At 36.4% G+C, this 15,899-nt stretch overlaps 1 protein-coding gene across 2 annotated transcripts in view; it reads left to right on the plus strand.

Annotated features, from left to right (window-relative positions):
• Nucleotides 1-15,899, plus strand: part of PIAS1 (protein inhibitor of activated STAT 1) — a 127,913-nt gene extending 112,014 nt beyond the window's left edge. For both annotated transcript variants that reach the window (XM_061430177.1, XM_061430176.1), the window contains exons 9-14: nt 1,143-1,303; nt 3,015-3,145; nt 3,851-4,031; nt 9,112-9,254; nt 11,234-11,271; nt 11,890-15,899. In XM_061430177.1, the coding sequence (XP_061286161.1) occupies nt 1,143-1,303; nt 3,015-3,145; nt 3,851-4,031; nt 9,112-9,254; nt 11,234-11,271; nt 11,890-12,183 (948 nt within the window). In that variant the 3' untranslated portion in view covers nt 12,184-15,899. The remainder of the gene's footprint in view (nt 1-1,142; nt 1,304-3,014; nt 3,146-3,850; nt 4,032-9,111; nt 9,255-11,233; nt 11,272-11,889) is intronic.

Below are 15,899 nucleotides of genomic sequence, written 5' to 3' on the forward strand. Positions count from 1 at the left end.
AGATAGAAAGAGAGGCCCGGCAAGGTTAAGTGCCTTTCCTAGAGGCACAGTAAGTCACTGGTGCCAGAACAATAATTCAGGACCCCAAATGACAGTTTCCTTGGTAGACTAGGAAATTGCACATTTCCCTGAAATTCAAAGCCAAGAATCTTTTTTTTTTTTCTTATTTAACTTTTATACTTTTCAAACCTTTATATTTTTCAAGCTCACAAATATGTGTGAAAATCTTTTCCTAATATTTAGGGGGAAAAAATATGGTTATTGAAAGTAGGTGACTTCTATACTGTATGGGCACTATGACCTCTGGGGACCCTGCAGTGGTTATCTGGCTGACCTGTATGAAGTGTCCTCCATGCAAGGAGGTGGTGATATGGTAGCTCCCTGGGCAGGTCTTGGGACAGCTTTTCTGCTTTGGGCCAAAGCTAGCAGTTCAGACCAAATGAAGCAGATCTCATTGTTCATAGGACAGACTCGACCTGTATCAGCAGAAGCACTGTTTGCAGGGCAAGAAGAGCAAGTCTCATAACGTGCCAGAGATGCTAGAGGTCCAGAGGTGTTTGCTCAATTGCCTGTGATGGTACCCAGTGAGGGAAGAGAGTGCAAACAACTGGCTTTGCTCAGAGCTGCCAGTAGGCAATTATGCCAAACGTGGGAGTGTTTATTGTTTTGACCTGTGAATTACTCTCATTCAGAGATCAGGTTGATTGTATCTTGAGCATTTAGTAAGGCATTCATTTTTCCTTTCCCAGTACCTAGTAAAGTGGTTCTTTTTTGGATTCGGGACTACCCTAACAATTTGGTGAAAGCACTCTTTGGAAAAATGCACACATTTATAAGATTTTGTGTGTAATTTCAAGGGATTCATGGTCTTTCTCCCTAAAAGTGGATCTGTAAGCTGTGAATTGAGGGTTATAAGCTGTGAATTGAGGGTAAATAACCTCTGCTGTAGATTTTCCATAGTCTCTGTATTTTAATATCCAAAGAAATAATAGTAATTTTTAACCTGTAGATGTTTTACAGGAAGTGTGTTGAAAGTAGACACAATATGCTTTAAATCAGAATACATGCACATTGTGTTTGTTTCAGGAAAAACTTTTAACAACGGTTGTCTAATACTTAACTTTTGTCTCCCTCTTTTAAAGCTTGGTAAAATGCGGCTGACAATTCCATGTCGGGCCCTCACATGTTCTCATCTGCAGTGTTTTGATGCAACTCTTTATATTCAGATGAATGAGAAAAAACCAACTTGGGTTTGTCCTGTCTGTGATAAGAAGGCCCCATATGAACACCTTATTATTGATGGGTATGTCAATTTAAAGTTTTTCCTTGTACTGCATAGTAACCATCTATTACAGTTTTGTTACCCATCAGGTTTGGGATTAAAATTCTATAGATAGTGGTTTCTGAGTTATATATTTTTAGAATATTCATGACTGTAGAAATCTATATTTTTTCTAAGTAATTAATATTGTGAACATTTTCCCTTTTTAACTATGTCTTCTTGTTTTGAAGATACATGCCTCACTGTCAGTGCCTCCTGACATTTACCATTTTAAAGGACCAGTGGTTCTGAGCAGTGTGTAGCTTACACCTTTTCCTAACTGACTCCATCTGTCCCTAGACATGCAGACCTTTCTAGAGGAAGAATGAAAGAATTGCGAAACTCTGTTTACCTAAGCTGACCAAAAGTCGGGCTGTTTTTGGAGATTTTCTGGTGCTTCATTCACTATATGGGCCTACTCCCTGCTGTGTGGGCTCCTAAAAATGACCAACACACTGACTAGCAGCTCTCTGTTTCTGTTTCCCCTAAAACACTTGGCTTTGTCTTTCTTCTCCATCTATAGCATTACAACAGTTACTTTTTTTTTTCCTGACATTCCAGTGTTTTATCTGTCCTTCCACACATCTTCAAATATCTTTTTAAATTTTCTCCTGTTCTCTAGCCTCCTTTTTTTTTTCCTTTTTCCCTCTGAGCAAAAATAAATTGTGAAAAGAAAAAAATACATTCTTGATATTTCCTGTGCTCTCTAGCAAAATGCTTAATGTATCTTATCTATAGTATTTGAGGAAACAAAGGAGCCAGAAGGTATAACATAAGGAATGGAATACATTTAGCAATACAGGTGTAACCCAGAGCTTGAAAGGTGCCAGACCAATCATATGGGTGAAAGTAAATGTGTAACTTAAATGTTGTATGTTTAATTTTTCAGAGATGTCAGCGATCACTAATAAATTGAATAATATTTTACCAGTTCTGTATATTACATAACTTTAGATGCCCCCATCAATTGGGATTTTTCTTTCTTATTATAATATCCACACATACATACATACTCCTAAAGAAAAATTGGAAAATGCAGGAAAATAAAAAGATGTATTCTGATTTTTATTTTCCCATAATTGTGATTATACAGTATCAGTATTTTTTATCCTTTGGTTTCGTTTAACATTATAACCTAAGAATTTGATCATTCGTGTTACACATTTTGGCAGATCTCATTTTTTAGTATCTGCATGGTATTTATCAAGGAGTTCTATCTTTCAGTACATATCTTACATGTATTTCTACAGTTATCGAATAAGATGTGCTTACTGTAGGCAGTTTGGATTATGTTGAAACGTTTAAAGAAAAAGAATAAATATCTTCCATGTTACCTCTCAGAGATAACCACTATTTATATACCACTCACACACAGAATTTTGTTTTTGAAATACAGAATTTTCTTTCTTTGTCCTCTTCCCACTTACTGTGAACATTCACCACCCCCCCTCATGTTATGTTTTTTTAAATCTCTGGAAACCTCATTTTTCAGTTATGTAATATTTTCTTGCATAAACCTACCATAATATAAGTAACTATTTTCCTATTTAACCCTAGATTTTAAGAACAAATAATACCTTGTACTTTCTCATTTATACTTGTACAAAAAATAGGTCTGAATGTTTTTTGAACAGTAATTCTAATAGGTCTTAATTTAGAATGTGATATTCAAAGGACAAATTGTTTTTTATAGCTTGTTTATGGAAATCCTAAAGTACTGTACAGATTGTGATGAAATACAGTTTAAGGAGGACGGCTCTTGGGCACCTATGAGATCAAAAAAGGAAGTACAGGAAGTTTCTGCCTCTTACAATGGAGTTGATGGTGAGTGTTAGTTTTCCAAAGGGATGGTGCAGTCTCCTTGCTCTTTTAAAGCCTGGTTTTCAATATTAAAACTCAACTTTTTTAAAGAATATTCATAATTTATGGATAACACAATAACTCTTATTAAATTATTGATTAAATGTTCAGAAGTAGTGAAGCTCTTTTTAAATTCACCTTTTGCAAGTTTTTAAATTTTTGTGTATGAGGTTTCAGAGTAACATAATTTAATAAGCTTTTTTTTTTGTAAAGTCATGCTTTTGAAATGGTATCCTTTTAAATTTTTAACAGACTTGATATAGGTTAGTGAATGTTCTTTTTTCATTTGCATTTTTTCTCTAGCTTTTAGTATGTTTTTGCTGTAAGGAAGCTAAAGTATTACCATAACATTTCTCAGTGTATCAGGTAATGTACAGGGAAATGTGTAACGTGTGAATTTGCTCTCAGACTGTTTTTATTGTGAGGCGGACGTAACATTTTGATTCTCTAATTCAGAATTATTAAAAAAAAAAATCCTTGACAATCTATACTAGTAGTCTTGAGCTTAGAGGAGTAGAGCCACGATTGCTCTTTTCTTCTTAGGCCCCAGCAGTATAACTATAACTGATAAAGTCTAAACTGTAACTGACAGACTAATCCATAGGCTGAGGGAAAAAAAGAGATATCACAGGACTTTTTTTGCCTTGTGTTTTGATTATTCCCTCCTAGGATGCTTAAGCTCCACATTAGAGCACCAAGTGGCTTCTCATCACCAGTCTTCAAATAAAAGTAAGAAAGTAGAGGTGATTGATCTAACCATAGACAGTTCATCAGATGAAGAAGAAGAAGAGCCATCTGCCAAGAGAACCTGTCCTTCCCTGTCTCCCACATCGCCACTAAATAATAAAGGGTAAGTGCCGAGATCTTTTTTTTTTTTTTTAAGTCATTGTGAAAGTTAATTTTGAAAATAGGATTAAAAGATCTGCCAAATAAAATGGTTATGCACCATTGTAAAACAGTACAGAGAATGAGTTGGATTGTTCTCAGTGTATTTCTTCAGTTCACTTCAGTTGCTCAGTTTTGTCCGATTCTTTGCGACCCCATGAATCGTAGCACGCCAGGCCTCCCTGTCCATCACCAACTCCCGGAGTCCACCCAAACCCATGTCCATTGAGCCAGTGATGCCATCCAACCATCTCATCCTGTGTCGTCCCCTTCTCCTGCCCTCAATCTTTCCCAGCATCAGGGTCTTTTCCAGTGAGTCAGCTCTTTGCATCAGGTGGCCAAAGTATTGGAGTTTCAGCCTCAACATCAGTCCTACCAATGAAGACCCAGGACTGATCTCCTTTAGGATGGACTGGTTGGATCTGCTGACAGTCCAGGGGACTCGCAAGTTCTCCAACACCACAGTTCAAAAGCATCAATTCTTCGGCGCTCAGCTTTCTCCACAGTCCAACTCTTACATTCATACGTGACCACTGGAAAAACCATAGCATTGACTAGACAAACTTTTGTTGACAAAGTAATGTCTCTGTTTTTTAATATGCTGTCTAGGTTGATCATAACTTTCCTTCCAAGGAGAAAGCGTCTTTTAATTTCATGGCTGCGATCACCACCTGCAGTGATTTTGGATCCCAGAAAAATAAAGTCAGCCACTGTTTGCACTGTTTTCCCATCTATTTGCCAAGAAGTGATGGGATCAGATGCCATGATCTTAGTTTTCTGAATGTTGAGCTTTAAGCCAACTTCTTCACTCTCCTCTTTCACTTTGATCATGAGGCTCTTTAGTTCTTCTTCACTTTCTGCCATAAGGGTGGTGTCATCTGCATATCTGAGGCTATTGATATTTCTCCCTGCAATCTTGATTCCAGCTTGTGCTACCTGCAGTCCAGTGTTTCTCTGCATAGAAGTTAAATAAGGAGGGTGACAATATACAGCCTTGACATACTCCTTTTCCTATTTGGAACCAGTCTGTTGTTCCATGTCCAGTTCTAACTGTTGCTTCCTGACCTGCATACAGATTTCTCAAGAGGCAGGTCAGGTGGTCTGGTATTCCCAGCTCTTTCAGAATTTTCCACAGTTTATTGTGGTCCACACAAAGGCTTTGGCATAGTCAATAAAGCTGAAATAGATGTTTTTCTGGAACTCTCTTGCTTTTCTTAAGGGGCTGGAATAATGCATTAAAGGGGTCACTTGGGTATGATACTCATTATACCAAAAGATGGTTCTAATACAGTGTTTCTCAAACTTGAGTATGCATCAGAATCACCTGAAGGGCTTATTAAAACACATTGTTCTCCTGTCCCCCCATGTCTGATTCAGGAATAGGAACAGAAAGTGTTTGGGATTGAGCTTGGGTCTCCTGCATTGCAGGCAGATTTTTTTTTACCGTCTGAGCCTTAATGAGTTCTCAGGTGATCCTAATGCTGGTCATAGGATTTTAAATATTTACTCAAACTAAAAAGTGTATGCTGTGAAATTAACCCTAAGCAGAAAGCAGAGAAGTGAAAGTGAAGTCGCTCAGTCATGTCCGACTCTTTGCGACCCCAGAGAAGTATCAGGTAAATGCTTTAAACCTGCCTCAGAATGTGCAAGACTGGCAACAAAAGTTGTCCAAGACTTACGCTGCAGTACACAGAGCTTTCTGTTTTGCAGGCTCATTTCCCATACTTCCATTAGTCTCACGTCAATAATAATGTACCTTGGTTATGCCTCAGTTCACTTCATGAAACGTTACTATCTGCATTATGTAAAACACCCTGTGCTAAACGTAAGTGGTAATACAGTGAATTAGTACAGGCCCAACCTTAAAAAGTTTAACATTTTGAAGAGGATGGTAAAATAAGTAGTGGACTATGTAGCCATACTCTTAAAAGACTGTTAGTCTCTTGAGACACTTCGGAGATTCTCAGCAAAGGGCGTCTTGTGTTGCTGAGGCACAGTTGTAGCACACAAGAGGTAAATCTAGAATAGATGTGAGCCCTTTTAGGTATATATCAGGAGAGTTATGTGGCCTGATGTAATTGAATAGGAGCTATTTAGAAAATATTCCAACAAACTAACTAGTGCCTGAAGGAAGAATTTAAGTGAGAGGAGGAAAGTCTGCAGAAAGCATTGATACAGATTTCAAGGTTTAAGAAGGAAAGTTAACACCAGACCAAGAACAGGTACTTTGATGCTTGCAGTCAGATTATTTTCAGGCTTGATACTGTTTGATGAAGTAAAAAGATCTTCTATTTGAGCATATTTGTAGTTACATGAAAGTTGAAGTTTCAACATTAAAAGAGTACAATTGTGATAAATGTAGCTCCTCTCTTGTTAGAGGACTTTGGCTATTTCAGGAATCTTTATAATACAACCAAACATGTTACACAGGTTGATGTTTCTCTAGAGTAGTTTATCTCATCATACAGATGGGAATAAAGATATTAAAAGCAGTATCATTATTTTAAATGAAATGGGTATTTAAACACTAATTCTACTTTATATTCTACTTTATAAACATTCACCTCTGCTGCAGCCTACCTTGACAGCTGTTATCCAACAAGCCTGACCTTGTTATTACACCAGCTTCTTTTTAAAATCTGGGGGCGTTGTGGGGAGTCAGATTACCAAAAGCAGCATAGTTAGAACAAATACCTGTTGAATTTTGATTCTAAGATTTTATTTTAGATTTTATATTTAATGTATATACTTATGGGGCTTCCCTGGTGGCTAAGATGCCTACAATGCAGGAGACCAGGGTTCAATCCCTTGGTCGGGAAGATCCCCTGGAGAAGGGAATGGCAGCCTACTCCAGGAGTCTTGCCTGGAGAATTCCATGGACAGAGGAGCCTGGTGGGCTAATTTATACTTAAATACATATTTTTAAATGGTGTGACTATACTATATTTAACATGTGCTTAGTTGCTCAGTCATATCCGACTCTTTGTGACTGCATGGACTGTGGCCCTCCAGTATGACCAAAAACACATTATTATTTTATTACTTTAAATGCCATTATAGCACTATTAAAATTTATTTCATAAATCTGGATGTATAAATATTTCGTGGATTAAGTACATCATTTTTTATATATATATATATAAGTTCTACTCTTTAGGATATTGATAGTAGTCATATATATGTAAACATTTTTCCTTAAAGGAAATATTTTGAGTGTTTAGAAATCTAATATTTCTTCTTAGAACTTTTGCTGTGCTGTTTCTCCAAAAATAGCTTGTTTATTATGTCTGGGAAATTACATTAGATGCATTAACTACTTCTTGAGCTTCCCAGTGACTAATTGAACCCAGATAGAGTATTTGCAAATGCCAAACCTTTCTCTATTTTCAGATTTAAAAACAAGCAACCTGAAAACTTATGATTTTTTTTTAGAAGGATAACACCATATTCAATACCAGTGACCATTTTTCAGCAATGACTAGCCTATAAATAGAAACCTAAACCCAACATATTGGATTTGTTATTGTGCAGTGTGAAGGTGGAAATCATTTTAGAATATTATCACAAAATTGGAAGATAAAGAGCCAGCCAGGAAATAGAAAGACGCAAACATTAGTAAATGTAAAATATTTTGCTGTCTTCAGCCACTGAGTGTTTAGTATTCCTCCAGAAATTTCCTTTGCTCTTTGGTATACCAAGATGTTTTTCAAAGACTAGCGTTTCAACTGCTTTTGTCTCTCTTGTAATCCTTTATAATCCCTTGAGTATTGTCAGAGGAAATAGCTAATGGAAAATGGTACTTTCTGTAGATGTAAGAAGTTTAATTAAGTTTCCATTAGACAAAACAATGTTATGAGGTGGATGAGAGTATATTTTATACTTCATATCCCATTCATAAAGACAAGGTAGCGCATCACAACTAGAGCACTGTTCCTGGAGACCCAGCCTTGCTTGGCACCTTTAGAGGTATTCTCTACCACTGAAATTGCATCTCCATACCCCCAGCACTTTACATGAACTTTTCAATGCAAAAGACAGCCTCTGTCTGTCTCTCTGTTTTCTCTAACATATCTGTTGGCCTCTTATATGCTTGGGATAGCAGTATGGCCCTTATGATTTCACACAGGACTGTGAGAATCCTTTTTCTTTTCAAAATCATTTTAATTCTGCCTTTTCTTTTTCCTTTATTACTTCTTCCTTTTTGCTTTTCATTAATTTTTGGTAAAGAAAAAAAGTATTTAACTACTTAGCTACTTAAACATGTCCCTCTATTCTCCCAGAATCCCTCTCTTTGTTCTTTTTTCTTTTTCCGTTTATACTGTCCTCCCTTTAAATACGCTCCATCACCTGTTCATTTTGGAGGATCTTTACTCCTTGTCTTGCAGCCTTCGTTCATTCAGCAGACCTTTTATGCAAACAGCGTTCCTCGTGACTGTGCTGGGCATTAGGTATTCCAAGATAAACAGTACCTAGTTTTTATTCTCATAAATCTTACAAGTCTGAGGGCCAGCTGTTAACTCTTCACTGCTCAGATTGCTTCTTCATTCCCCTAGTCTTGTTAGATGTGTTTTCTTTGCAAGGATTTACCTATTCTTTTTACTTGCCAACACCTTAGTTTAAAGGTTTTAGTTTTAAACCTTGGTTTAGTTTTAAAGTTTAGTTTTAAAACTAAAAAGGTTTAGTTTTAAACCTTAGTTTAAAGGTTTTAGAATTTTGTCTGCTGTACTTTTCACTTACATTTCACTGAAGTGGCTCAACTATGCCTTTGGCCTGCATTCTAAAAGTGTAGATGATGTTCCAAAGACAGCATGTGATTTATGAATGTTGGATACCATTGCATCCATTTCTTTTTCTTATAGCCTCGGAAAGCTGCTAATAAGTATACAAATTATTTCCTAATAATCATGGTAATCTAAATTATATATTGCTTTGCTTTTGTTTTTATTTTCAGCACAAAAACTGGGACTCATTGTGAGATTCTGCCCTTTTATTAAACTTAAGTTCAACTGACTCATGAAAATTTTGCAAACTGTTTTTTCTTCTAGCATACTGAGTCTTCCACATCAAGCATCTCCAGTGTCCCGCACCCCAAGCCTCCCTGCTGTAGACACAAGCTATATTAACACATCCCTCATCCAAGACTACAGACATCCTTTCCACATGACACCCATGCCTTATGACTTACAAGGTGAGTTACCCATTCTTCTGTGTTGTCATATAGCATTATAAATGCCTTTGATCTATATAGTCTTCTTCTGGGCAAGTTTAAGAAAGATTGAAAGATCAGGGATAGAGGAGGTTGGAATCTAGGAAGGTGGAGGAATGTATACTCTGGTCATAAATAAATACAGGCTCCGTTTCCTGGTAGTGCCTTCATCAGTAGCCAGTGTTTCACTACCAGTGGTAAAAATAAAGGAATGATCTTTAGGTTTTTGTACTTCAGAGTAGTCTACAAGTGGCTTTTGAATGATTTCCAGTATGTTGCTTATGTTGCTTTGAATTTTTATATTTATGAAAATTATTTTTTGCTCCCTGAATCTGGTTATAATGCAGCATACATTGTGGGTAGCTATGTTGTATTATCTTTTAGACAATGCAGAATTGAAACATTGGAAAGTTTTAATTTTTGTTCTGGTGAACCCGGTGTCTTCTTTTAAAGTAACTTGAAATGTCATTATAATCATTTCTACAGTGTATTTTGAGTTCATAATAGTCATTTATATTATCAAAAAGAATTATTGTTGTCATGTGTCTTTATAATTTAATAATCTGTATATTAGCCATATAATCTAAGAACATTTTTTAAATTACAGAAAGCCATATTTTCTCATTGTAGAAAATATAATACAAAAGCACAAAGTAGAAGTTTCTGTCCATCCCTTCTGTACAGTAAAATTCAGGGTCACTGGCAAGGATTTTTGGGAGCTAAGATAGTTGAGTGAATTCTTAGTGAATGTTGTAAAAACCCTGTTTCAGTTCTGTCCAATAGAACTTTCTGCAACTAGGGAGATGTAATCTGGCCAGTACAGTAGCTACTAAGCTACATGTGGTTACTGAGCATTTAAATGTGGCTAGTGTGAGTAAAGAACTGAGTTTTTATTTTCTTTCATCTTAGTAAATTTAAATAGCCACACTAGGTGGTTAGTAGCTACTTTGTTAGTCAGTGTAACCCTGTTTCTCACTGCCCGTTGCCAAACTCACTGTCAAGAACCGAAGTTCTATACATTTTCAGATCCTTCAGGTGTAATCTGTTCTGCTGTAGATAGTGGTAGTGGTGGTGGTTTAGTCACTGAGTCGGGTCCACCTCTTGGAACCCATGGACTATAGCCTGCCAAGCTCCTCTGTCCATGGGAGTTTCCAGGCAAGAATAATGGAGTGGGGTACCTGCCGTACTTTGGAGGTATCCCCAAAGTGTTTGTGTTGTCATATTTTTATCTGCATCTGTGTGTTGTACTGTTCTTCAAGTTTAGATATCATCATGAGGGATTTTATTCATGTTGGTTTACTTCCTCTTCATCACATTACACACTGGGCAGTGTGGACAAGAATGTGAATTGGAAGGGGCCAGCTTACAGTGCCTGCCCTGCAGCCAGGGATGAGAGCTGGTCCTCCACGCCAGCAGAGACACTCCCTCGGATCTCTTCCCCTCTCGTGTCACTCTAGTCTCTGAGTTAGAATCCAGTACAGACAGTGGGAAGTGAAGGAATTTGAGGAAGAAAATCTGTCTTACAACTTGCTTAACATCTTTTAACTTCAAACTGTCTCATCCGCAAAATGAAACCAAATATAATTGCATACCTCATGAGGTGCTTGTGTGGAGTAGGTTAGATTGAAAAGTAACTTCATGGGAGTCAGTGAGAGCGTTTGGTGAAAAGTGCTGAGTCAGTTTAAGGGGTTGGTGTTTGGATTTGAATGGGGCAGCAGTGGCCCAAGTCCTATAGATGGCGTCACCAGGAGTGCACACCATTGCTGAAACTTGGACTCCAGGCTTTGTAATCTAGAGATGGGAGGCATCTAAAATATGCAGCTCAACTCTTCATGTTTAAATAAAATGCTAAATGAATTTAGAATTAGCTTTTAAGATATTGTCTTTATTTTTGTAGTGTTGGGGCATTTGGGAGGCTCTTTTTTTTTCCCCCCCAACTAAAATAATTTTTTCTTTTGCAGGGTTAGATTTCTTTCCTTTCTTATCAGGAGACAATCAGGTATGTTATATGAAAAAAATATTGTTCTTTTAATTCTACATTAAAATACTTAAAAGTATAATATGTAGCCAAGAGAAAGAATATAAATTCCCTTAGAAAATTCAGAGTTGTTATACTTGTTATTCTTAAGGTTTTAAAATTTTAAATAAACGTCCCTTTGTTTCAACTGTGCCTGAATATATTAAGTAGAGTGTCTGGTTCCCAGTACTGTTTTATAAAGAAACAGGGCAGTGGGTCATATTGACTGACAAATTTCTTGGCCAGATACCTCCAGAAGGGGAAGTAGCCTGTCCTCTTTCCTGCATATGCCTCTTCAGGAATAGCATTATGAGAATTGCTTGCAGTACAGATTAAAACAAAAAACAATATTTTGATCCCTGTCCCCAGTTTCAGATACAAAAATGTCTCAGTGATGTGCTAATAAAAATTAAAATAAAAAAGGTCAATGATGTGATCATTACATAACACAATTTGATTTTGCAAAATGTTTTACTGAATATTTCAGAAACACCAGGTACTTAGAATATGTTAAATTTAGGACTTTGTTCTGCTGAGAGAAGAGAGTGTATTAATTTATAACTATAATTAACTTTATTTTCTTTTTTTTCTCCTCCTCAGCACTATAACACCTCCCTCCTTGCTGCAGCAGCAGCAGCAGTTTCAGATGATCAAGACCTCTTACACTCGTCTCGGTTTTTTCCATATACCTCCTCACAGATGTTTCTCGATCAGTTAAGTGCAGGAGGCAGTACTTCTCTGCCAACCACCAATGGAAGCAGTAGTGGCAGTAACAGCAGCCTTGTATCCTCCAACAGCCTAAGGGAGAGCCATGGCCACACCGTCGCGAACAGGAGCAGCTCGGACACGGCAGCCATCTTTGGCATCATACCAGACATTATTTCATTGGACTGATCCCCATGCCCCTGCTGCTCCATCCCCACCCCAGATTAAAGGAACTTGGCAGAAAGAAGAGAACTTTGTGCTATGTTTTACCTTATTCTGTTTAGAAAAGTACACAAGCGTGTTTTTTTCCTTTTTTTAGGGAAAAAATTAAAAGAAATGTACAGAGAACAAAACTATATTTTCAGTTTTACTTTTGTATATAAATCTAAGACTGCCTGTCTGAAAAAAAACCCTTGTAAAAAAACAAAAAAAAAAAAGAAAAGAAAAGAAAGAAAAAGAAAAAAAAAGTACCCACAAACCACCTTCGGTTCATTTTTTCTGGATTCTGAAGATTTTTTTTTCATCGTTTGTCCTATGGTTTTGGTTTTATTTTACTTCAATGGCATTATTTTATTTGCAATAACAGAAAAGGAACTGCATGTATGAAGTTTTAAATTGTGGGCTTTTCTTTGTTGTGGGGAGGGGGCCGGGGGGGATAGTTTTAATTTCCATTTTCTAAAAATGACAGACTTGGATTCTCTGTGTGTGCATACTTTATTCAGCCTTAAGTTATAAGTCTCATCTGTCGCTCTGCATTCCCTGTGTATTTTCAGGACATAGCTTGTAGGCGTGTGTGTTCAGTGTGTGTGTCTGTGTGTATTTTTCTGTCATTGCTGTTCCTTCTCCCGAGTTTGCATTCAGTTGATAAACCAGTTGCCTGCTTCTTTCAAAGTGCTTTGAAGGTCTTGAATTCACATATGAGCATCTTTATCAACTGTCCCAATTGCATGTTCTCCATCACATATTCTCTCTTAATTGCTAGATGCCCCCTGAGAATATGTTTCAGAGATTGGAGTAAAGCTGTCTGGGTAAGGAGTAGGCTTAGTCTAGTTCTTTATTCTAAATTTGGATTGCCAGTATTATGTATTTAAACCAAGTCTGTGAACACCTGCTATTTTGGCCACAGGGTAACAAATTTTCCTGTAAGATCGTCATACCAAAGTAGGAAGTAAAAATAGCATAGAAAGCCCTGTTGGGTGTCATGTGCAGCTGACAGAGGTAAGGCTACATCACCTCAAAAAAGAAAGACAGACAGTCAATTATCCTTAAAAGTAAATTCTCTTCAGAAAATAGAGTGCACCATACATGTCCGTCTGTAGAAATCTATCATCTGATAAATAATTGAAATTCAAAATGGGCTTAATCCTTATTCATTTTCATTCTCTGGTTCTGACTGTACTTATTTTTAGCCTAGTAATCTTGTTTATTTTTTTCTTCACTTTTTAAATACAAGCATGACATAGGAAAGTCAGATTTTTTTTAAGAATTCATGGATCAGTCTGATCTATCCTTACTAATAATGGAACATGTAAATATATTGAAAACTGTTTTTCAGGAAATGAGTGAGGGTTGGAGGGAAGGAAAAAGTGATTCTACTTGTGTTCCAAAATCCTCGTCAGAGAAGGTATTAATGTTCTTCAGGTAATATCTGAAGGTGTCGAAAATATTTTTATCTGATTGAAAGGTTTAGCAGATTTAACAGAAAAGCTAAAGAAGGGGCATAATGATTACCAGTTTTCCAAACTGGATTTTTATATCACAACTGTTAATATTCTCAGAGTTGTTCTCAGAGTTGATCAAGGACCACCTTTGTGTATAAAATTGTCATATTTTAAACCTTGCAGTGGTAACAAATTGACCTACTTTAATCCAGTTAGAATTCAAGATGGCTATGTCTTCAATTGTATGATAAAATTAATGGCTCACATGACTGTGTGGCATCTAAAAATACCTGTTTTTACAGCATCTCTCTGCCACCAAATTGTTGACTTGAATTTTGAAAAACAAGTTGGTATTGATATGTATATGTGTGTGTGTATATATGTATTTATAGACAAGTGTGTGTGAGTAACAAGTGAGTTATATAGTCTTCCCTACGCATGTGTATTCCACACATACATGGCTGAGTTATAGTCACTAAACAACTTGCAATAAAAAAAAATTCATTGTCAGTTAAAACAGGAAATAGTTAAGTTTTTTAATGAATCTGGTGTTATGGTGAGTAAACACTTTAGAACTCTCATTGCCATGTTAACTTAGGCTAATATCTAATAGTGTTATAATTTGTGTCTAATTCAGATTGGGATAGAAATTACTTCAATTGTAGGGAGTTGCTTCTTATTTCACATTGTAATAGGAAATGTTTCTATTAAGTCAGCTTCCTGAGATAAAATGAAGAGTTTTGTTTTTTTCTTTTTTGTCGTTGTTAGTGGTCTCAGCATTCTGATCAATAACTTTGTGTATGATGCTGAATTACGAACTCTTTGAATGATCCAGTTGAAAACCCGTCCCTCTACTTTCTTCAGCCCAGTTTTGGAGAGAGTCATTTTCCCTCAGTGTCTTGCGTTATACCAATCTAAGGGAAGAACAGGTAACAGGGAGAAATAAATGTCTGTCTAGTAGCTTTGGTCATGTCTCCACAGGAGCAACTAACCGTTCAGTTGTCTTTTTATTTTAGTTCATTCCACTCTAAGCAGCTTGTTCCCTTCAGTTATTAACTTTCTCAAATGTTGCGGTAGTAGTACCTATTACTCTGTTGGTCTCATGGCCAATGTTAATCAATCAGACTTTTATGATCCATAGTAATTATTAGTGGAGTAATGCACTGCATCTTTATCTTCTAAGTTTTTCTTTTTTAAAGCACAGTTGTTTCTTTTTTCCCTAGCCAACTATCATTACCCCCCCACCCGACCCCCTACCCCGGCACAGTGCTAACACTGACATGCTGTCTGTGGACAAATGACGATTCTCAGAATCTTTAGTCGAGTTACCACCATCCCCCTTGCCTTGGTCACTCATAATAGGTGTGCATATGTTTGTGTTTCTGTACAGAACTGTGGGTGTGTGTGTATACGCACACACACCTTTAGTATAATAGCTGTTTGACTAGCAGGGTTGAAGTGGCTTTTAATTACTTTGTGGGCATTATTAAACACGTTTTTAAAACTATCTGGACCTTAACCATGCCACGCTTGGTTGACTAATTTATTTTGAGCATTAAAATTTTTCTACTCCTGTTAATTTAGACATTATCACAATTCTCTATTACTGACTTAGAAAAGATATACTTAAGCTTCTGAGAAATGTGATTTCTTGGCAGATATTTCTTTGAGTCAAATGTCTGAAGCTGAATGGAAATATATCCCAATTTTAAATTACTAATTGTAGAAAGAACATTGTTTTTAAACAATTTTAAACACATAAAACACTTCAAGATCTTTAGGACTTTAAAGCACATTTGAAATTATTTTAGTAAAATTTTAGTAAGAATTTTGTTTTTTCAATACATGTTGGATTCTGTTTTTTTAATTAAAAGAAAACACAAAGCTTAGATTTCAGAAAGAGGGAGGGAGACTAGCTGGTGGTTCCAGAGTGTGCTGCTGTTAACTGTTTAATTAACAAAGGGGAAAAATGTATATAAACAGATATAAAAGTTACCATAAATTCCATGAACTTAAATCTGTGATTCATTGCCTTAAAACTTTCTCTCTTAGAATTTCCATACCGCATGCCAAACCAGTAAAATGGCTTTTAAAAATGTATAGTAGACCAATGTCAGTTTGTATAAAAGTACCAAGTGAAAATATTTATTACATGCATTGGAAAAAAAAAAATTGTTTACCTATTGAATGTTACCTGTTTATGTAGAGCTCTTTAGATGTAATAAAAGAAAAACCTTCAGTTAA

The sequence above is a fragment of the Bos javanicus genome, chromosome 10, assembly GCF_032452875.1.
Source record: "Bos javanicus breed banteng chromosome 10, ARS-OSU_banteng_1.0, whole genome shotgun sequence".
In the NCBI taxonomy this organism is placed as follows: Eukaryota; Metazoa; Chordata; class Mammalia; order Artiodactyla; family Bovidae; genus Bos; species Bos javanicus.